General features: G+C 44.7%; 1 protein-coding gene across 1 annotated transcript in view; it reads right to left on the reverse strand.

The window, feature by feature from the left end:
* The window catches only part of meltf (melanotransferrin), a 37336-nt gene that overhangs the window by 12184 nt on the left and 1904 nt on the right, over positions 1 to 23248 (reverse strand). The window contains exons 2-9 of the mRNA XM_034179495.1: positions 20678 to 20832; positions 18377 to 18476; positions 17156 to 17341; positions 15196 to 15352; positions 5229 to 5296; positions 4951 to 5135; positions 3027 to 3192; positions 2776 to 2927 (exon numbers count right to left, since the gene is read on the reverse strand). Of these exons, the coding sequence (XP_034035386.1) occupies positions 2776 to 2927; positions 3027 to 3192; positions 4951 to 5135; positions 5229 to 5296; positions 15196 to 15352; positions 17156 to 17341; positions 18377 to 18476; positions 20678 to 20832 (1169 nt within the window). The remainder of the gene's footprint in view (positions 1 to 2775; positions 2928 to 3026; positions 3193 to 4950; positions 5136 to 5228; positions 5297 to 15195; positions 15353 to 17155; positions 17342 to 18376; positions 18477 to 20677; positions 20833 to 23248) is intronic.

Below are 23248 nucleotides of genomic sequence, written 5' to 3' on the forward strand. Positions count from 1 at the left end.
TGTCTTAAACTTTATTCACATCCATCAAATCTGCCTGAATTAGGCAGTTCTCAAAAGCTGTAAATGAGCGAGGGAAGCCACCAAAACATGCAAATAACTTTGAAGGAGTTACAGGCTTCCGTGGCTGTGGTTGGCGAAAATATGTATCGTACAAATTTTAGCTGTTTTATCTCTTTATCTGAGGCACAGAGAGAGAGAGAGAGAGAGAGAGAGAGAGAGAGAGAGAGAGAGACAAGTCTAGATTGAGATCTAGACTTGTCAGGGTTTTTCTGCTGTCTTTGTCTTCTTGCACAGTCACTCGACTTTTGAAAAATACTTGCTCCAGACAACAGAGCAGGTAGCTCAGTGGGATTGGAGGTTTCGTACCAACACTGCTCGTCTCTGTACTTCCACAAGACACTCCATCTGCATTGTCCAAGGCCACCCAGCTGTAAATTGGTACTGGCCTTGGATTGGGACATGACCATGGGAAAAAAGTGACACCAGTGGTCCTCAGAACCAATGGAGAATTTATTGCTTCATCTCTTTCCACTCCGCACATGTCCTATACTATTTGTATTTCTTAACAATTGATGGAAAAGAAGTCCAAGACATATTCAGTGAAATGTTATTATTTTATTGAGGATTTATTTCATTCATTTAAAAGAAAAACAGAAAAGCAAAATTAACAAAACATTACAAACCATTGAACGAAAAGGAGCAGTTTGGAAGAACAAGTCATATATTCTGCCCCTTTTTTACAATACAATCTTGCAAAGCATCATCAATCGACATCATTACATTTCTATGACTTTGTCACATGCCACCGACTTCTTTCCTAATTTTAACCATTATTTAAAAGACTACATCCCTAATAGATTACATTTTAAACTTCAAACATTCTAAACATTATTAACAGATTACATTTTTGGCTTTGTCACAGCCCACTGACTTATTTCATAGTTTCATACTTATGAAATACATCAAGTTTAATACGTTTTTAAAATAATTTAAGCGACCTTGATTCTTTGATTTCTTTGTTGAGGTTGTTCCATAATTTTACACCATTCACTGCAATACTCCGTTCCTTTATCTTGGTTCTGAATCTTGGTTTTTTTAAAGACTTCTATGCCCTTCAAATTATAACTACTTACTCTAAATGTTGATGTATCCACCCCCTGACTTGACTAATGAAACCTGGCTGTAAAAATGATATTTAGTTTGTCCAGTTACTTATGGGCTCTGAAAATGGTGGGACTGTATGTACGAGGGCTGTCCGTAAAGTATAGGTCCTTTTTATTTTTTTCAAAAACTATATGGATTTCATTCATATGTTTTTACGTCAGACATGCTTGCACCCTCGCGCGCATGCGTGAGTTTTTCCACGCCTGTCGGTGACGTCATTCGCCTGTGAGCACTCCTTGTGGGAGGAGTCGTCCAGCCCCTCGTCGGAATTCCTTTGTCTGAGAAGTTGCTGAGAGACTGGCGCTTTGTTTGATCAAAATTTTTTCTAAACCTGTGAGACACATCGAAGTGGACACGGTTCGAAAAATTAAGCTGGTTTTCAGTGAAAATTTTAACAGCTGATGAGAGATTTTGAGGTGATTCTGTCGCTTTAAGGACTTTTCACGGTGCGTGACGTCGCTCAGCGCTCTCAGGCGGCGTCATCAGCCTGTTTCAAGCTTAAAACCTCCACATTTCAGGCTCTATTGATCCAGGACGTCGTGAGAGAACAGAGAAGTTTCAGAAGAAGTCGGTTTCAGCATTTTATCCGGATATTCCACTGTTAAAGGAGATTTTTTTAATGAAAGACGTGCGGACGGGTCCGCGCATCGGGACGCAGCCGACGCGGCGTGGCGGCACAGGAAAAACACCTCCATGTTGATAACCATTTGTAAAATCCAGGCGGCTTTTGATGGCTTTCAGTGGAGTGAGTATATGAGAAATTGTTTATCAGCTGGAGATGTTCCAACTTGTCCTCAAGGCTTCCAACAGAGGTGTTTTTCCTGTGGCGGAGCGTCGCGGCGGCTGCGAGCCGACGCTGCAATCCGCCTGCACGTCTTTCATTAAAAAAATCTCCTTTAACAGTGGAATATCCGGATAAAATGCTGAAACCGACTTCTTCTGAAACTTCTCTGTTCTCTCACGACGTCCTGGATCAATAAAGCCTGAAATGTGGAGGTTTTAAGCTTGAAACAGGCTGATGACGCTGCCTGAGAGCGCTGAGCGACGTCTCGCACCGTGAAAAGTCCTTAAAGCGACAGAATCACCTCAAAATCTCTCATCAGCTGTTAAAATTTTCACTGAAAACCAGCTTAATTTTTTGAACCGTGTCCACTTCGATGTGTCTCACAGGTTTAGAAAAAATTTTGATCAAACAAAGCGCCAGTCTCTCAGCAACTTCTCAGACAAAGGAATTCCGACGAGGGGCTGGACGACTCCTCCCACAAGGAGTGCTCACAGGCGAATGACGTCACCGACAGGCGTGGAAAAACTCACGCATGCGCACGAGGGTTCAAGCATGTCTGACGTAAAAACATATGAATGAAATCCATATAGTTTTAGAAAAAAATAAAAAGGACCTATACTTTACGGACAGCCCTCGTATATAAAAAATTGTTAAACCCCTTGAATTAGCACATATTGCTTGATTTTAACTCCACTGGGGTGGTGTACAGAAAATATGTCAGCACCCAAATACTTATGGGCCTGACTGTAGAATAATAATTGTCAGATGGGTCATTTTGGACTTTTGGAAGTTTTTATTTATTTATTTATTTATTTTTGCTTGTGTACCTGGATTTTCTTCGTACAGTCAGTCACAGATTCTCCGTAGACACACTGGATCTCTGGAGTCAGTTGTCTAGAGCTGAAGGACACAGCCATGTCGGCGCACTTCTGCTGCTCGCCAAATGACAACACGCACCACCGCAGCATGGTTGGGATGTCTAAAATACACACAGGAAGACACACATTCACACACACACACGCACACACACACAACACAAACAGTGCAGGTCATATAGGAATATACCCCCACACCTCACCTTGAGGTTTACAGTCCATAGCGCTCAGAACGTTATAGTAGAGTGGACCCATCCATGTCTTGGGGTCCTCTGACTCCGCCCTCAGAAACATGGTGGAAGAATCGGAGAAGAGCACAGTTCCTCCTCCATATAACGTTGAGGAAAACATATTGAAGACATTGTTTTTCTGCAGACAGACGTTACACCCAATTAGGACAAATATGTCATTGTCGTGCTTAAATGTTAACAAAAACTGGAGTATTTTAAAGACATTTTAAAATGAGTGACGCCTCATTTCCATATACCTCTGTGTACATACGTATTGCTGACAGCTGTCTAATCTGTTTAAACTGTTTCTTTTCCATGGACACTTCTGTGATGCCAAACATATGTGCAAAGCTCCTCCTTTGTTGTTGTAGTTTTTTGTTTGTTTGGTTTTTAACAGTCCCCCCCTACAAATTGGTCCGCCCTGCCTTCACTGCGCATGCGTGATTTGGGACCACAGCAGCACATCTGAGACTGACTTTCTACACCAAAAGCAATCAAAGGGAATAATGTGATTATTAACCAACAAGGTAAAACCTCTTAAATCATTCTAAAGTCAGTTTTAAGCAGAAACGAGGCAGTTTTAAGCAGAGACGAGGCGATAATTGGAGAGTCCCTACTGACGCTTTGAAATGACGCAGACGCAGTGAACGCAGCACCTACCAGCTAACAGCTTGTCTGGCTGCAGCACTCTGATCACTTCCCCTGTCTTTTATTATGAAATAATGCTGAATTTATGTGGAAATGATTGTTGTACAAAAGCTTCAGATATCTGCCACTGAGATAGATGATGACTGGAGTGCAGTTTGAAGCAGAAACGAGGTGATAATCCCTGAACCGCGGCTGACAAACAGAAATGACGCATGCGCAATGAAGGCAGGGCGGATCGATTTTTAGGGGGGGACCATTCGGTTGGTGACACTGGTCCAGAATTTGGCTCGAGTACCAAACGAAAGTTTCAATTTCGTAGTGGGTTTTGGAGACATTACACGCTGTGTCTCAATAAAGTTGCTTGACCATTGATGGTCAAATAGTGTAAGTGAAAATTTTAAACATTGCAAATACAAGGGACACAACTTGAAGTCGATCTTATTTTCAGCAAAAGTTAATTTCTCAACTGAATGAACGGTCAAGACCTTGCTGCACATTTGAGCAGCTTTTGTCGCCACCTAGTGGGCAATGTGAGCATTTCAGGGCTTCTGGTACACTTCCTGTTTGAAACACAAAATTCAGTAAAAAAAAAAAAAAAAGGGGCATTTATGAATGTTTCATATTTTAAAACATGAAAGTTTGCCAGAAGGATCTATAAAAGGCCAGAATTTCTCCCGAAAAGCACAAGTTACAATTGTGAACAAGTTCTGTTTTTGCAGTATTACAACAAGATTGTCATCCCTTGTTTTTCTGTTTATTTGGCATTTGGCATTACTCCACACAACGACATGAAGAAAAATAGACAAAATTAGCTTTTCGTAGCAGCTGTGGTCTCCATGAAGAATTTCTTTGCATTGAACACTAGATGGCGTATTGCCTATGCAGACATTATATAAACATGTGAAAATGAGGCATCAAGCTCTACCTTGCTGTTTCACTGTAATCAAAGCATTTATGTTCTCATTCCTTCATCAGCTGTGCAACAGTGTCTCCTAGTGGAAAGCAATGTCATGGCACTAGCACTAACTCAATGGGAGTGAATAATTTTCCAGAACTTATATCATGGACAGATTCTGATCTTTCTAAAAACTTTTACTAGTGACAAAACCTACCCATAAAAAGTATATGTGAAGTTGCCTGTTACTTCCAGTCCACAGACAAACATAAACAATCTGACGTGATTGGAAGAACAAATACGAAAGTCAGATGAAAGTCTCCATGTTTAACTTTATGAGATGTTTGGACGTACCAACGCCTCAGTCAGCATGTTATACACCACTGAGGAAGTGATGTCATTGTGGACCACAATGCCACGAGATGGCACGCGGACCAGATGGCATCGGGCCCAGTCAGTGACAGGAGCTCTGGATCCATCCCGACACAGCAGCTCGTAGTCTGATGAATTCAGGTTGTGTGCCCAGGAGGGACCATGACCTGAAGATCGAACAGCTAGTTATTAGCTGGTGTTATCAGGTATGAACTACCGTAACACCCAAGTAATGATTACTAGTCCAACTGATTCATTACCATTAGTGATCTCCGGGACAGTTGTGTGCTTGACAAAGGCCACTTCTCCTGCATCTTCTTGCAGACACCTACAGAGACCAAAAGACAGTTTGGCACGTGCTATGGACCAACAAACTCACCAACCTAACCGACCAAACCAAAATACATAAATTAGGCACACTGCACCATATTTTGACAGTACGTCTAACCTATGAGCGTTTTGGTTGAAGTTGTGCCATATCTCAGGAACTACTGGCCAGAAGATTAATAGATTTTGGTAACAATTTATTTGCACAACATACAAGCTTTAAGGCACCAATGAAATAATTAGTCAGAAACTGAAATTAGGCTGCCTTTCCATTTGTTTCTAGTTGCTAGGCCAGATTTGTAGTTGGCAGTGGTGGTCAAAATACCATTAAGTCTGGAGACCAAGTCAATAAATTAGCAACACTGCCACCATAAATGGGTACAAGCCTTGACTGGGGATGTAACCTGTGTTGGATTGGCATCCCATCCAGAGAGACTCGCAGACATACGTGCTTCACTCTGCAGAATTTGGAGATAAGGACCAACACCAAGAGGCCCCAGGACCTGTATAGGACTTCTGCTTATATCTAATGACACCCAACAAATCATGCAGTAAATATTTCTGAACTCCAAGAAATTTCCAATGACTTGGAAATGTTCTCGTATCCATCCCCTGACTTGTCTTTAAAACCAAGCTTTAAAAGTCATGTTTATACAGTTGTATGTAAAAGTTTGGGCACCCCTGATGATTTCCATGATTTTCCTTTATAAATCATTGGTTGTCTGGATCAGCAATTTCAGTTAAATATATCATATAGCACACAAACACAGTGATATTTGAGAAGTGAATGAAGATTATAGAATTCAGAGAAAGTGTGCAATAATTCTTTAAACAAAATTAGGCAGGTGCATAAATTTGGGCACCCCAACAGAATAAATACATCAATATTTAGATCCTCCTTTTGCAGAAATAACAGCCTCTAAACGCTTCCTATAGCTTCCAATGAGAGTCTGGATTCTGATTGAAGGTATTGTCGAACATTCTTCTTTACAAAACATCTCAGGTTTGTTGGTTTCTGAGCATGGACAGCCTGCTTAAAATCACACCACAGATTTTCAATAATACTCAGGTCTGGGGACTGAAATGGCCATTCCAGAACATTGTACTTGTTTAGGGTCGTTGTCTTGTTGAAAGATCCAGCCCCGGCGCAACTTCAACTTTGTCACTGATTCATGAACATTGTTCTCAAAAATCTGCTGATATTGACTGGACTCCATGTGACCCTCAACTTTAACAAGATTCCCAGTACCTGCACTGGCCACACAGCCCCACAGCATGATGGAACCACCTCCAAATGTTACTGTAGGTAGCAAGCGTTTGCTTGGAATGCTGTGTTCTTTTTCATCCATGCACACCGCCCCTTGTTATGTCCAAATAACTCAAATTTAGTTTCATCAGTCCACAACACCTTATTCCAAAATGAAGCTGGCTTGTCCAAATGTGCTTTAGCATACCTCAAGTGACTCTCAGTGACAGTCGCTTGAGGTACAGTAGTGTTCAGAATAATAGTAGTGCTATGTGACTAAAAAGATTAATCCAGGTTTTGAGTATATTTCTTATTATTACATGGGAAACAGGCCAAGTGGTTAATGCGCTTGGTTTCAGTTCAGAAGGCTCCAGGTTCAAATCCCACCCCTGCCACATTTCTCCATGTAATGTGGAGTTGCGTCAGGAAGGGCATCCGGCGTAAAACTTGTGCCAATTCAACATGCAGATCCACCTTGGATTTGCTGTGGCGACCCCGAGTGCAAACAAGGGAGCAGCCGAAGGGACTTACTTTTTTACATGGGAAACAACGTACCAGTAGATTCAGTATATTCTCACAAATCCAACAAGACCAAGCATTCATGATATGCACACTCTTAAGGCTATGAAATTGGGCTATTAGTAAAAAAGTAGAAAAGGGGGTGTTCACAATAATAGTAGCATCTGCTGTTGAGGCTACAAATGTTGGGAAAGTGTAGTGACACGGACCCACAACAGGGGGCGCAAATGAACGGTCAATAGATGAGCCAAAAAGTAACAATTTAATGTTGTGAATGTGCACAATGAACATACAGACAATCACAGAATATCATAACAGTCAATACACAGAGGTGACGTGTGGGCAGGCTCGAGGATAGAAGACGTCTGTCCTGAGAAGAGCCGGAACCACACGATTTCCGCCGCCCCAGAACCTGGTGAATACTGGAGCCGCCAAGTCCCGAATTCCCAGGTGATCACCGTCCCCGACTGTCGGATCTGGTACTGCTGGTGAAGAACAAAGACAGTCAAGTGTGGGTGTGTGTACACCCAGTAACAACAACGGTGGGAATGCCACCTCCACCTCTCATTCAATATGTTGCAGCGGTCTCAGCTGAAAAGGAGCGCTGTCTTGCACAGCCTCCTCACAAACGACCGGTTCTCCTGCAAATTCTCACAATAACAGAGTTACAAATCTCACAAAAAGGCTGAGAGTATTACCTCCTATGAAGTATGATATCTCGGCAACGAGGTGGAGATGACGTCTGGTCTTTATGGAGTGAGATGATGTTGAGTAGATGGGTGACAGCTGTCAAGAGGTAATGAGCGACAGCTGTCACCCCCGGCTGTGTCCATGGCGGCAGCGCCCTCTCGTGCCTGAAGCCCGCACTTCAGGCAGGGCACCCTCTGGTGGTGGGCCAGCAGTACCTCCTCTTCTGGCGGCCCACACAACAGGACCCCCCCCTCAACGGGCGCCTCCTGGCGCCCGACCAGGTTTGTCGGGGTGTCGGCGGTAGAAGTCGGCCAGGAGGGCCGGATCCAGGATGAAGCTCCTCTTCACCCAGGAGCGTTCTTCGGGTCCATACCCCTCCCAGTCCACCAAGTACTGGAACCCCCGACCCATCCGACGGACGTCCAGGAGCCGGCGCACCGTCCAAGCCGGCTCCCCGTCGATGATCCGAGCAGGAGGCGGCGCCGGTCCGGGAGCACAGAGGGGTGAGGTGTGGTGAGGTTTGATGCGGGACACGTGGAAAACCGGATGGATCCGCAGTGAAGCCGGGAGTTGGAGCTTCACTGCGGCAGGACTGAGGACTTTGAGGATCCTGAAGGGGCCAATGTACCTGTCCTGAAGTTTTGGGGAGTCCACCTGGAGGGGGATGTCCTTCGTGGAAAGCCACACCTCCTGCCCGGGCTGGTAAGCAGGGGCCGGGGATCGCCGGCGGTCTGCATGGGTCTTCGCCCTCGTCCGGGCCTTCAACAAGGCAGAACGGGCGGAGCGCCACACCCGACGGCACTTCCGCAGGTGGGCCTGGACCGAGGGCACACCGACCTCTCCCTCCACCACGGGAAACAACGGGGGCTGATACCCCAAACACACCTCAAATGGGGAGAGGCCGGTGGCAGAAGACACCTGGCTGTTATGCGCATACTCGATCCAGGCCAGATGGTTACTCCAGGCTGTCGGGTGCGCGGATGTGACGCAGCGGAGGGTCTGTTCCAAGTCCTGGTTGGCCCGCTCTGCCTGTCCGTTCGTCTGTGGATGGTACCCGGACGAGAGGCTCACGGTGGCCCCCAGTTCCCTGCAGAAGCTCCTCCAGACGTGTGAGGAGAACTGGGGACCACGATCAGAGACGATGTCGGAGGGTATCCCATGCAGACGGACGACGTGGTGGACCAGGAGGTCTGCTGTCTCCTGGGCTGTTGGGAGCTTGGAGAATCGGTCCACTATCGTGAAGATGGTGGTGTTGCCCTGGGACGGCGGGAGGCCCGTGACGAAATCCAGGCCGATGTGGGACCAGGGGCGATGAGGCACCGGCAGCGGCTGGAGGAGTCCTTGGGCCTTCTTATGTACTGCCTTGCCCCTGGCACAGGTGGTGCAGGCCTGGATATATTCCCAGACGTCGGCCTCCATAGACGCCCACCAGAAGCGCTGCCGGACAACTGCCACGGTCCTTCGCACCCCTGGATGACAGGAGAGCTTGGAACCGTGACAGAAGTCCAAGACTGCAGCTCTGGCCTCTGGTGGGACGTACTGACGGTTCTTCGGACCGGTTCCAGGGTCCGGGCTCCGTGCCAGGGCCTCCCGGACGGTCTTCTCCACGTCCCAGGTGAGGGTGGCCACGATAGTGGACTCCGGAATGATGGGCTCCGGTGGATCCGACAGCTCTGTTTTGACTTCGTCTTCGTGTACCCGGGACAAGGCATCCGATCTCTGGTTCTTGGTCCCGGGGCGATAGGTGATCCGGAAGTCGAAACGCCCGAAGAACAGTGACCAGCGGGCTTGCCTGGGGTTCAGCCGCTTGGCGGTCCTGATATACTCCAGGTTCCGATGAAAACCGTGAACGGCACAGACGCTCCCTCCAACAGGTGTCTCCACTCCTCAAGAGCCTCTTTCACCGCAAGGAGTTCTCGATTGCCAACGTCATAGTTCCGTTCAGCCGGGGTCAACCTGCGGGAAAAGTAGGCACACGGGTGAAGAACCTTATCGGTCTCTCCGCTCTGGGACAGCACGGCTCCTATCCCTGAGTCAGAGGCGTCCACTTCAACCATGAACTGGCGGCTAGGGTCGGGCTGCACCAAAACTGGCGCAGTAGAGAACCGTCGTTTCAACTCCTTGAACGCGGCTTTGCACCGATCCGACCAGGTGAAGGGGACTTTTGGAGAGGTCAGGGCTATCAGGGGGCTAACTACCTGACTGTAGCCCTTAATGAACCTCCTATAGAAATTAGCAAAGCCGAGGAACTGTTGCAGCTTCCTACGGCTTGTTGGTTGGGGCCAATCTCTCACCACCGCAACCTTGGCCGGATCAGGGGCGACGGAGTTGGAGGAGATTATAAACCCCAGGAAGGACAAAGACGCGCGGTGAAACTCGCACTTCTCGCCCTTCACAAACAGTCGGTTCTCTAACAACCGCTGCAGGACCTGACGTACATGCTGGACATGGGTCTCAGGATCCGGAGAAAAGATGAGAATATCGTCCAGATATACGAAGACGAATCGGTGCAGGAAGTCCCGCAAGATGTCGTTAACCAAGGCTTGGAATGTCGCGGGGGTGTTGGTGAGGCTGAACGGCATGACCAGGTACTCAAAGTGACCTAACGGGGTGTTAAATGCCGTCTTCCATTCGTCTCCCTTCCGGATCCGAACCAGGTGATACGCATTCCTAAGATCCAGCTTAGTAAAGATTTTGGCTCCATGCAGGGGGGTGAACACGGAATCTAACAATGGCAACGGGTATCGGTTGCGAACCGTAATCTCATTCAGCCCCCTGTAATCAATACATGGACGAAGTCCGCCATCTTTCTTGCCCACAAAAAAGAAACCTGCCCCCATCGGGGAGGTGGAGTTCCGGATCAGCCCGGCAGCTAATGAGTCCCGGATGTAGGTCTCCATTGATTCGCGCTCAGGTCATGAGAGGTTGTACAGCCTGCTGGACGGGAACTCAGCGCCTGGAACCAAATCAATGGCACAATCGTACGGACGGTGCGGGGGAAGGGTGAGTGCCACATCCTTGCTGAAGACGTCAGCAAGATCGTGGTACTCAACTGGCACTGCCGTCAGATTGGGAGGGACTTTGACCTCCTCCTTAGCCTGTGAACCGAGAGGAACCGAGGATCCTAAACACCCCCGATGGCAGGTTTCGCTCCACTGAACCACCACCCCAGACGGCCAATCAATCCGGGGATTGTGCTTCAACATCCATGGGATGCCCAAAATCATGGGGGAGGTAGAAGGAGTCACAAAAAACTCAATCTCCTCCCGATGGTTTCCAGACACTACCAGAGTTACTGGTTGTGTCTTGTGTGTGAGTAAAGGGAGGAGGGTGCCATCTAGTGCCCGCACCTGCAATGGCGAAGGAAGCGCCACCAGAGGGAGCCCTACCTCCCTTGCCCATCTGCTGTCTAGCAGATTCCCTTCTGACCCCGTGTCCACCAGTGCTCGGGCTTGAAGGGTTAAATCCCCGCTCAGGATTGTGACTGGGAGTCGTGTGGCAATTTGTGTGTGTCTCACTTGAATGGTTTGACCCCTCCTTAGCCCAGTCTCTAAGGGTGGTTGTTGTCGTTTTGGCCGTTTGGGGCAGTTTCTCTGTGTGTGCTCAGTTGAGCTGCAGAGAAAACACTCTCCACGGATCAGCCTCCCCATTTTGGCCCTGTGCGTTTCCCTAACAACGTCAGCAGGGGGAGCTGTTGCCCCACAAAGCGCTGCGGCTGTGGAGCGTGGGGAGGGCGGCGCCTTATCGAACCCGGAAGGGAGAGGGGCGGCGCGTATCCGGTCACGTCCTTCGCCTCGCTCCCGACGGCGTTCCTCCAACCGATTGTCTAACGGTATAACGAGATCGATAAGCCCATCTAAATCCCGCGGTTCCTCCTTAGCTACCAGCTGCTCCTTCAGAACCAACGACAGCCCGTTTACGAAGGCGGCGCGGAGCGCAACGTTATTCCAGCCGGACCTCGCAGCCGCGATGCGGAAGTTGACTGCATAAGCAGCTGTGCTCTCGCGTCCCTGTCTCATTGACAGCAGCACAGTTGAAGCGGTCTCTCCTCTGTTAGGGTGATCAAACACTGTTCTGAACTCCCCCACAAACCCAGTGTATGCTGATAACAACCGTGAGTTCTGTTCCCAGAGCGCCGTAGCCCAGGCGCGTGCTTTACCCCGAAGCAGAGCAATCACATAAGCTATTTTACTAGCATCTGACGCGTACATGACGGGACGTTGTGCGAAGACGAGCGAACACTGCATAAGAAAGTCCGCGCACGTCTCCACACAACCTCTGTACGGCTCAGGAGGGCTTATGTATGCTTCAGGGGATGGTGGGAGGGGTTGTTGAACCACCACTGGAACATTTATATCCTGCACAGGGTCGGCAGGAGGACGAGCCGCAGCAGCGCCCTGAGCGCTCGCCGCCATCTGTGCGGAGAGAGCCTCCACCCTGCGGTTCAGGAGGATGTTTTGCTCAGTCATTTGATCCAACCGAGTCGTAAAGGCGGTGAGAATGTGCTGCAGCTCACCAATCACGTCTCCTGCAGACGCCTGCGCTCCCTGCTCTCCCATTGGTCGTTCAACAGCCGGGTGACGCCCCTCGGAGTCCATGACGCTGGCCGAGATATCCTGTTGGGAAAGTGTAGTGACACGGACCCACAACAAGGGGCGCAAATGAACGGTCAATAGATGAGCCAAAAAGTAACAATTTAATGTTGTGAATGTGCACAACGAACATACAGACAATCACAGAATATCATAACAGTCAATACACAGAGGTGACGTGTGGGCAGGCTCGAGGATAGAAGACGTCTCTCCTGAGAAGAGCCGGAACCACATGATTTCCGCCGCCCCAGAACCTGGTGAATACTGGAGCCGCCAAGTCCCGAATTCTCAGGTGATCACCGTCCCCAACTGTCGGATCTGGTACTGCTGGCGAAGAACAAAGACAGTCAAGTGTGGGTGTGTGTACACCCAGTAACAACAACGGTGGGAATGCCACCTCCACCTCTCATTCAATATGTTGCAGCGGTCTCAGCTGAAAAGGAGCGCCGTCTTGCACAGCCTCCTCACAAACGACCGGTTCTCCTGCAAATTCTCACAATAACAGAGTTACAAATCTCACAAAAAGGCTGAGAGTATTACCTCCTATGAAGTATGATATCTCGGCAACGAGGTGGAGATGACGTCTGGTCTTTATGGAGTGAGATGATGTTGAGTAGATGGGTGCAGCTGTCAAGAGGTAATGAGCGACAGCTGTCACCCCCGGCTGTGTCCATGGTGGCAGCGCCCTCTCGTGCCTGAAGCCCGCACTTCAGGCAGGGCGCCCTCTGGTGGTGGGCCAGCAGTACCTACTCTTCTGGCGGCCCACACAACAACAAACTCAAAACTATTATGTTCAAACTGCTTTTTTAGCAATCCTGTGAATCAATAAACTAGTATTTAGTTGTGTAACCAGTTTTTCATGATTTCTTCACATCTGCGAAGCATTAAGTTTGTTGGTTTGGAACCAAGATTTTGCTCGTTTACTAGTGTGCTTGGGGTCACTGTCTTTTTGAAACACCCATTTCAAGGGCATGTCCTCTTCAGCATAAGGCAACATGACCTCTTCAAGTATTTTGACATATCCAAACTGATCCATGATACCTGGTATGCAATATATAGGCCCATCACCATAGTAGGAGAAACATGCCCATATCATGATGCTTGCACCACCATGCTTCACTGTCTTCACTGTGAACTGTGGCTTGAATTCAGAGTTTGGGGGTCGTCTCACAAACTGTCTGCAGCCCTTGGACCCAAAAAGAACAATTTTACTCTCATCAGCCCACAAAATATTCCCCCATTTCTCTTTAGGCCAGTTGATGTGTTCTTTGGCAAATTGTAACCTCTTCTGCACATGTCTTTTATTTAACAGAGGGACTTTGCGAGGGATTCTTGCAAATAAATTAGCTTCACACAGGCGTCTTTTAACTGTCACAGCACTTACAGGTAACTCCAGACTGTCTTTGATCATCCTGCAGCTGATCAATGGGTGAGCCTTTGCCATTCTGGTTATTCTTCTATCCATTTTGATGGTTGTTTTCCGTTTTCTTCCATGCGTCTCTGTTTTTTTGTTTTTTTTTGTCCATTTTAAAGCATTGGAGATCATTGTAGATGAACAGCCTATAATTTCTTGCACCTGTGTATAAGTTTTCCCCTCTCCAATCAACTTTTTAATCAAACTATGCTGTTCTTCTGAACAATGTCTTGAACGTCCCATTTTCCTCAGGTTTTCAAAGAGAAAAGCATGTTCAACAGGTGCTGGTTTCATCCTTACATAGGGGACACCTGATTCACATCTGTTTGTTCCACAAAATTGATGAACTCACTGACTGAATGCCACACTACTATTATTGTGAACACCCCCTTTTCTACCTTTTTTTACTAATAGCCCAATTTCATAGCCTTAAGAGTGTGCATATCATGAATGCTTGGTCTTGTTGGATTTGTGAGAATCTACTGAATCTACTGGTACCTTGTTTCCCTTGTAACAATAAGAAATATACTCAAAACCTGGATTAATCTTTTTAGTCACATAGCACTACTAGTATTCTGAACACTACTGTATGCTTGTGGCATGTTCACAAAAAAGGCTTCCTCTGTATTACAGCATCATACAGCATCTCTTTGTGCAAAATGCACTGTATTGTTGAACGATGCACAGACACACTATCTGCAGCAAGATCATGTTGTAGGTCTTTGGAGCAGGTTTGTGGGTTGACTGTGACTGTTCTCACCATCCTTCGCTTCAGCTTATGAGATTTTTCTTGGCCTGCCACTTCGGGCCTTAAATAGTACTGTGCCTGTGGTCTTCCATTTCCTCACTATGTTCCTCACAGTGGAAAACGACAGCTGAAATCTCTGAGATAGCTTTTTGTATCCTTCCCCCAAACAATGATGCTGAACAATCTTCATTTTCAGGTCATTTGAGAGTTGTTTAGAGGCTCCCATGTTGGCACTCAGAAGAGATGCAAAGAGGGGAAACATTTGCAAATGGCCACCTTAAATACCCTTTCTCGTGATTGGATTCACCTGTGTAAGGAGGTCAAGGGTCAAAGAGCTTACCAAACCAATCTTGTGTTCCAATAATTAGTGCTAAATGTATTCAAATCAATAAAATGACAAGGGTGCCCAAATTGATGCATCTGCCTAATTTTGTTTAAATAATGATTGCACACTTTCTGTAAATACTAGAAACTTCATTTCACATGTCAAATATCAGTGTGTTCATCTGTTATACGTATGATATATTTAACTGAAATTTCTGATCCAGACAACCAATGATTTATAAAGGAAAATCATGAAAATTATCAGGGGTGCCCAAACTTTTGCATGCAACTGTATGTGTCTTATTTAAGCCCCTGCATACTGACAGTCTGTCTGTGTCAGTGTTTGATTGTTCAGAAGAGGACGTACCTGAAGGCTCCTTCATAAGAGAAGTATCTCTCCTCACTGCTCATGTGACATTTTTTGTCTCCTTGTTCATCACCTCTGCATAGCTCACACAGAGACGGGGGGTCACCGGGTTGTGTTGCTCCGGGAACACAGCTGGCATTGAAGAAATCTGCCACACCTGATCCACACACACACACACACACACACAAACTGTTTACAGTGGTACGAGGATTACTCACAAACCAACATGCAACACTGCAACACCACAAACGTGTGGAATCAGAGGTACATATGATGTCATCTGCTCGTTAAAACTCGAGGTGCTCACAGACCAGATTTCACTCCAAACAACACCGTTATTTATGAGTAAAGTGAACCGCCACTGCTTTCTTACCTCTATTCCTCTATGTTTTTTTTATTTTTATTTTTGACTCTTAAAAACAACTGGACACACCCTGACTGGAGCTGTTGGAGAGCAACTTATTGAGATAAAACTAAAGTAACACTTTGTTAGAGTGCATACATGCCTCAAGGGCCATAAAAACTCCCTGATGTGGGTCAAATTTCCTTCTTAGACAATCACCTGATAAAAAAACATTTAGATCTGATAACACCGTGGTCTGGATCATCACATACGAGAGATGTTCACAAGTCATTTTTTGCAAGTCAAGTCTCAAGTGTTTGAGTTCACAGCCAAGTCAAGTCTCAAGACTTTCACCATCCATGTCAAGTCTCAAGTCTTTGAGGGGCAAGCTCAAGTCAAATCTCAAGACTTTTTCCCTGAGTCAAAGACAAGTCTCAAGACGTTGAGGGGCAAGCTCAAGTCAAGTCTCAAGGCTTTCACCATGAGTCCAAGTCAAGTCTCAAGACTTTTTTGCATGAGTCAAAGTCAAGTCTCAAATCTTTGAGGGGCAAGCTCAAGTCAAGTCTCAAGACTTTTTCCTTGAGTCCAAGTCAAGTGTCATGACTTTTTCCATGAGTAAAAGTCATGTCTCAAGTCTTTGAGGGGCAAGTTCAATTCAAGTCTCAAGACTTTCACCATGAATCCAAGTCATGTCTCAAGTCTTTGAGAGGCAAGCTCAAGTCAAGTCTCAAGACTTTCACCATGAATCCAAGTCATGTCTCAAGTCTTTGAGAGGCAAGCTCAAGTCAAGTCTTAAGACTTTCACCATAAGTCAAAGTCAAGTCTTTGAGAGGCAAGCTCAAGTCAAGTCTCAAGACTTTCACTATGAGTCAAAGTCAAGTCTCAAGTCTTTGAGGTTGAGTTGCAACTGAAGTCTGAGGTTGCTGTTTGTGTAAGTTAAGTGCAACTTGAGTCCAACTCTCAACCTCAAGTCCCCATGTCTGTCACATACACTTAATGGGTTGTCCTTAACCTGTTTCCAGGGGGTTTCAATAAAAAGGTTCATTAGTCTTTGATCCAAAAAGCTAACAAAGTGAGGAAACCCCCCCTCAGTAAAAGCTGTTTGAAAGATTATACTCACAGTGTCCCCAACCTTCCGTGTGCATTAGACAGAGTGCCTGAAATGTTGCAAACAATGAAAAGCTGCTAAATTTGCTTAAATAAAGAAGTAAATAAAGAGAGCAGCAGAAGCACACCACTCATGCAGTTTTTACTTCTGCCTTTCTCCATCTTTTGAGAAGCTTGACTTGTGGAGAAATGATTGACTGGCATGGCAATATTCAGAACCAAGCTACACCATTTTTACACTGTTTATTGCACCAGAGAAAAAATGTTTTGTGCAATAGAATCATTGTTTTCCTTTCTCTCTATCAATATTGCATTGTTTGCAATATTTTTAAATAAAAGCATTTTATTGATTAAAAAAAACTATCTTAAAAAGAGGGATTGTCTTATAATCAGGTTTACATTATGAGAAGATCATGGTATACACCATACAATGTGTGTGTGTGTGTTTATTTTACAGAGTACATGTAGTAGATGCAGTGTGTGTTCATGTGTACAGTAGGTGTTTTGTACCCTGTGAGATGTTGCAGCCCATGACGGACATGATGCCCTGATCGATCATGTATCCTAAAGGCATATTCCAGCCGGCTGTTCGGCCTTTCCCGGTGTGACAGCTCCTTTTCCCCGACAGACTGTTAATGTTGATGCCGCCGTTCACCTTCTTCACCACGACCACAGCGTAGTACGTTGTACCTGTAGCTGAAGGTAATAACAGCACAGATGTGAACAAATGGACAACACAGAGGTCTGCTTAAACAAACAAATAGTTACTAGTTTGTCTAAATGGTTTGCTTTGTACAGGGGCGGCTCGAGAGGGGGATTGATGGGGCTGTAACTTCCTTCCCCTTCAAAAACATTTTTTTCAGCAGGAAAATAATGTTTGTCATTCAAAATACTGTTTTAAGCCCAACTTTCTGGCCACCACCTGTATTCTATAGCGTCCTCTGTAGCCATACTGTTTATGCACAACACTGGGATTAACTAAGCAAGTTCACACAAGATGCTTTCATTTATTTTTATTTGTCAGTTTGATTTACTATGCTAATGTGGAAAATGGGCTGCATTTTTGTAGCATTCTTCCATTTGAAGCAGACCTCAAAGTGCTTTACAACGATGCCTCACGTTCACCCGTTCATGCACACACTCGCACTGATGTCAGCATGCTGTAATGCACCAGCTTGGGCATTATTGACTTTCATTAAGTCGAGACATTAACGAGACATCACCTCCCTATATGATAAAAAAAAGATAATTTATTTGTCAAATACTCTGTCCAGGATCCAGAACCTGGTGAAATGAAGAAACAGGAGGACAATAGTCTAACTTCCACAAAGTGTGAATGAAAATAGCACCACCTAATGGAATGCAGCTTCTATCCTGAATGTGTCATCACTTACTAGCTGTGTAGTTTTAACATTGTTCTGCCTGCTAGTTTAGCGAATTTTCTAAATTTTAAATTTGTATCGTCTTACAAGTTTTACTGTTGTGAATTTTATTTATTATGTGTTTGAATTAACATGTTGTTGGCACTTACAATTTACTTTAAAATGCATGCTTGCATATTTCAAATTCTGTCACCTCATGACTAAATAATCATAACGCTGCCAAGAAAAAACCCACTGGAGCCGCCACGGAGACTGTACCAAACATGCATACTTATGCTTATTATTATTATTATTATTATTATTGCATTCCGTAATTCTTTTGAGATATTCCTTTTTTTTTCAATCTTACCATCAGCGTCCGATTCTGCTGCAGCCACCTTAAGAGTCATGTTCTTGGAGAGGGCGTAGATGTTTGCAGCAGACATGGAAAAAGCATCAACTTCTTTTTTCTGAGGAAGCATTAAAGATGAACGTTAAGGACGTTAGGAATGCTGGAGTCTTAACAACATTCCAATCTTCAACCACTGCTGAGAAACATGACCCATATTAAAGGGGTCATAATCTGTCATAGTGTAAAACATTTTTAGTTTCACATTCAACATTTTCCACAATTCTGTGACGATGAAGTTTCTCTGCTCCAACATGTTAAAATTATTCTCATTATTTTTACTATAAACAAAACCCAAGTTTGTAATGGCTTCTATTAGTCATTTGTGAGATATGTCCCAAAAGTCCGTTTCGCTGAATTACATCCACTGAGTTGGTATATTCTGACAGAGAAATGCCCATCTCTATTCTGAGAGGGGGCGTGGCCACCAACGGTTACTTTCCATTTAAAGCAACAGGCACAGAAACAGGGTTTTTGTTTTTGTTTTTTTTTTAAAAAAGATGCTTTATCTCACTTTAATATCTGCTTTAAAAAATTACATTTATTAACTTGCTGAAGAATGTGAATAGGGTTCTAGCCACGGTGGGCGGTGCCAGGCGGCCCCGCCCGGTACTGCAAATTTCCACCCGGCTCGCGAGGTCAAATTGGCTGTGCTGCCCAGCACAGAATTTCTGAATAATGAACTAAAATGTTGCTGAAAATGTACCAATTCGATCATATTTCAAGCTTATAGAGTCATAGTTTTGTCATTTTAAACCAATAATTAAAGTAATAAGAAATATATTTCTCATTTCCTTCATATCAAATTGCAAACAGCAGAGACCAGAACTGAAGAAAAGCTGCTATGAAAAACCGGCATTAATCCAGGTCCTTCTGTATCCGTATCTGAAGACATATTCAGAAATTTGTTTTATTTTACAGTTGAAAGGCTTCTTGTTTCCAAAAAGCTCAGAGTTTGAGAAACAGCAGATGCAAGAGAGAGAGGGAGGGGGAGGGAGAGAGACACAGAGAGAGAGAGAGAGAGAGAGAGAGAGAGAGAGAGAGAGGAGAGGAGGGGCACAGCATCAGTGAAAGGAAAGTGAAACTTACAAAGTTTTTCATTTAAAACAGCAGGTTTGACAAATCAGTCCAGGTTGAGGTCTTGTTCAAACAAGGCAATTAGGTGTTATATTGTTTAAAAAGAAAAAGTAATGCAATCCCACTCAAATTGTTGAAAAAAAAAACAACAAAACTGTCAGGATGACAGAAAAAGTGCCTGCTTCATTGGATTAAAAACTACTGTCATTTTTGAAGAAGAGACTAAAAGTTATGTCCATTAAATATTAATGTGTTTTTAATATTTTCAATGTTATTTCATTTATTAACATAGACTTTGGCAGAAACACGCAAAAAATAACTTTGATCTTACATATAACATAAATATAATTTTTTGTTCATTATTCTTGCATTCAATACATCTAAAACCACTGAAAAACAAGGCTTGTCACTTCGGGGGGCCACAGATTTATTACTAAATAAAATTTATTACTTATTTTTATTATTCAATTTTAATAATTTAAACATATTTAAATCAACAATGTTCATTATAAAATCGAACAGCAGCAGGCTGATATTTTTACTAATAATTTTACATAGAGACATCTGAAGACATCAGCTATTTCTGTTAAACTGTCTGTGCATATTTAACTATCTTTTGGCATTTCATAGACTTAATTGATGACAGCAACAACAAAATATTAGTCATCATCACCATAGTTGTCACTGTTGGTTCAGGTTGTGATTTGTTAGGAACTGTTGGTGTTCTTTATCTTTGGCTGCAGCTCATTCAAATTTACTTTTTAAAATTTTTCTGTCCTCACCACAGAACGTGACTTTAAATCCTGTCTCCAGTCTCAGACACACCTTTACCCAGCATGCTTGGTGATAACAGCGTCAAATATTAACAGGTTTATTGCTGCTTTCCATAAAGTCTCTGCTTTGTTATCAGATCACTGATAACTGTGATCACTGTGTACTATGCATTAAATGGTAACATTTAATGCATTGCACCAGAGTTAGCCTTAGGCTAATTTACATCTGCAGTCCCTGATCACAAATAAATATGTGCTAACTCTGGTGCAATGCATTAAATGGTAACATTTATGTTTTAAGTGCACATGGTCCCTTTTAAATAAATTGAAATTGAAATTGAATAAATAACTCCCATGCAGAGTCAAAAAAAGTGCTGTGACATGGTTTGATTTCGGTGGCCATCAGTCTGACCTGCAGCTTCTGGCCGCAGCCTTCGACGGTGCCGCCGCTGATGCAGCTGAGCGATGGCTGGAAGGAGACCTTGATGAAAGCCTGCTTCATGTCTTGGCATTTCCTCTGCTCCATTGGTGAGACAGTGCACCATCTGATGTTGCTCTGTGTGGTCACTGAGCGATAGAGAATCAAGTCATTCCATAACAAATTATTCATGCATTCTTCCTGTCACTAGGCACTGAGCATTGATTATAGATTGGAAACTGTTTCTGTCCATTGGCAGTAATGGTTCTGGATTCTTCACCTTTTAAGATTTCAAGTCATTTTGGCTTCTATTCAGAGTGCTATGCCCAATCAGACAAAAATAATAATGAAAAAACTAAAATTTTAATTAATTAAATAAGCAACAAATCAAATCAAATCCATTTTATTTATATAGCGCCAAATCACAACAAACAGTTGCCCCAAGGCGCTTTATATTGTAAGGCAAAGCCATACAATAATTATGGAAAAACCCCAACGGTCAAAACGACTCCCTATGAGCAAGCACTTGGCGACAGTGGGAAGGAAAAACTCCCTTTTAACAGGAAGAAACCTCCAGCAGAACCAGGCTCAGGGAGGGGCAGTCTTCTGCTGGGACTGGTTGGGGCTGAGGGAGAGAATCAGGAAAAAGACATGCTGTGGAGGGGAGCAGAGATCAATCACTAATGATTAAATGCAGAGTGGTGCACACAGAGCAAAAAGAGAACGAAACACTCAGTGCATCATGGGAACCCCCCAGCAGTCTAAGTCTATAGCAGCATAACTAAGGGATGGTTCAGGGTCACCTGATCCAGCCCTAACTATAAGCTTTAGCAAAAAGGAAAGTTTTAAGTCCAATCTTAAAAATAAAGAGGGTGTCTGTCTCCCTGATCCAAATTGGGAGCTGGTTCCACAGGAGAGGAGCCTGAAAGCTGAAGGCTCTGCCTCCCATTCTACTCTTAAAAACCCTAGGAACTACAAGTAAGCCACAACACATAATCAATTTTAAGTCCCTTCAGCTGCTCCCTTGTTTTGCACTCGGGGTCGCCACAGCAGATCCGAGGTGGATCTGCATGGTGAACTGGCACAAGTTTTACACCGGATGCCCTTCCTGACACAACTCCACATTGCATGGACAAATGTGGCAGGGATGGGGTTTCAACCGGGAACCTTTCACACTGAAACCAAGTGCACTAACCACTTGGCCACCACCTCTGCCTTGAAGTTCCATTATAAAAGTATTATACGAGGTCTATTAGAAAAGTATCCAACCTTATTATTTAATAAGGTTTTGAAATGAAAGAAATGAAAGACGTGCGGATGGATTCGCGCGTCGGCACCCAGCCGCTCATGGCGCGGTGCCACAGCAAAACACCTCCGTTGGAAGTCTCACAGGACAAGTTTGAACATGCCCAGATGTTAAACAATTTCTCGGATACTCACTCGACTGAAAGCCATCGAAAACCGCCTGAATCTTACGAATGGTTATCAACACGGAGGTGTTTTTCTGTGGCGCGTGCGATGAGTGGCTGCGTGCCGACACGCAAATCCGTCCGCAAAATCTCCTTTAACAGTGGAATGTCCAGATAAACTGCTGATCCCGACATCTTCTGAAACTTCTCTGCTCTCTCACGACGTCCTGAGTCAACAGAGGCTTAAATTAGGAAGTTTTCAGGTTGAAACAGGCTGACGACGGCGGCTCGGGGCGCGGCGCTGTGGGCTGTCCTTAAAGCGATAGTAACACTCCTTAATCTCTCATCAACCATTAAAATTTTCACCGAAAACCGTCTGAATTTCTCGAATGGTGTCCACTTGGATGTGCCTTACAGTTTCTGAAAAAAATTTTGATCAAGCAAAGCGCCAGTCTCTCAGGAAGTTCTCAGACAAAGGAATTCCGACGAGGGGGGTGGACCAGTGCTCACTCAAAGCCTGCCCACAGGCGAATGATGCAACCGACAGGCGTGAAAAAACTCACGCATGCACACGAGGGTTCAGGCTTGTCTGATGTAATCGCACGTGATTCAAATCCATATAGTTTTTGAAAAAAATAAAAAGGTCGGTTTCTTTTCTAATAGACCTCGTATATGCATATGTTTTAACACTTTAAATGGACTGCATTTTTCCATCTGCTTAGACGCTCAAATCACTTTACAATTATGCCTCACATTCACCCCGATGTCAGGGTGCTGCCATACAAGGTGCTCACTACACGCCTTGCCCAAGGGCCCTTAGTGCTTTTCCAGTCAGGCGGGGATTTGAACCCATGATCTTCTGGACTCAAGCCCAACACCATAACCACTAGACCATCACCTCCTCCTTTGTGTTTTATTGTACATCTTCGGTGGAATTTTTAAATCAATCAGGCAATCAATATGAAAATATATTCGCATTACAAGTAATCCATAAGTATTGTTGTTGTATAGTATCTTGTATTAGGTATCTGATTAGTAATCTTACCCAACCCTGGTAGTAAGCTAATGTAAGCAGCTAACTAGCTTGTTTGATACACTTGAGTTTCGTACCTTCAGAGGTTTTGTGTCAAGTGTCTACAGAGTAATGCTAACATTA

Source organism: Thalassophryne amazonica, chromosome 10, assembly GCF_902500255.1.
Source record: "Thalassophryne amazonica chromosome 10, fThaAma1.1, whole genome shotgun sequence".
Taxonomy (NCBI): Eukaryota; Metazoa; Chordata; class Actinopteri; order Batrachoidiformes; family Batrachoididae; genus Thalassophryne; species Thalassophryne amazonica.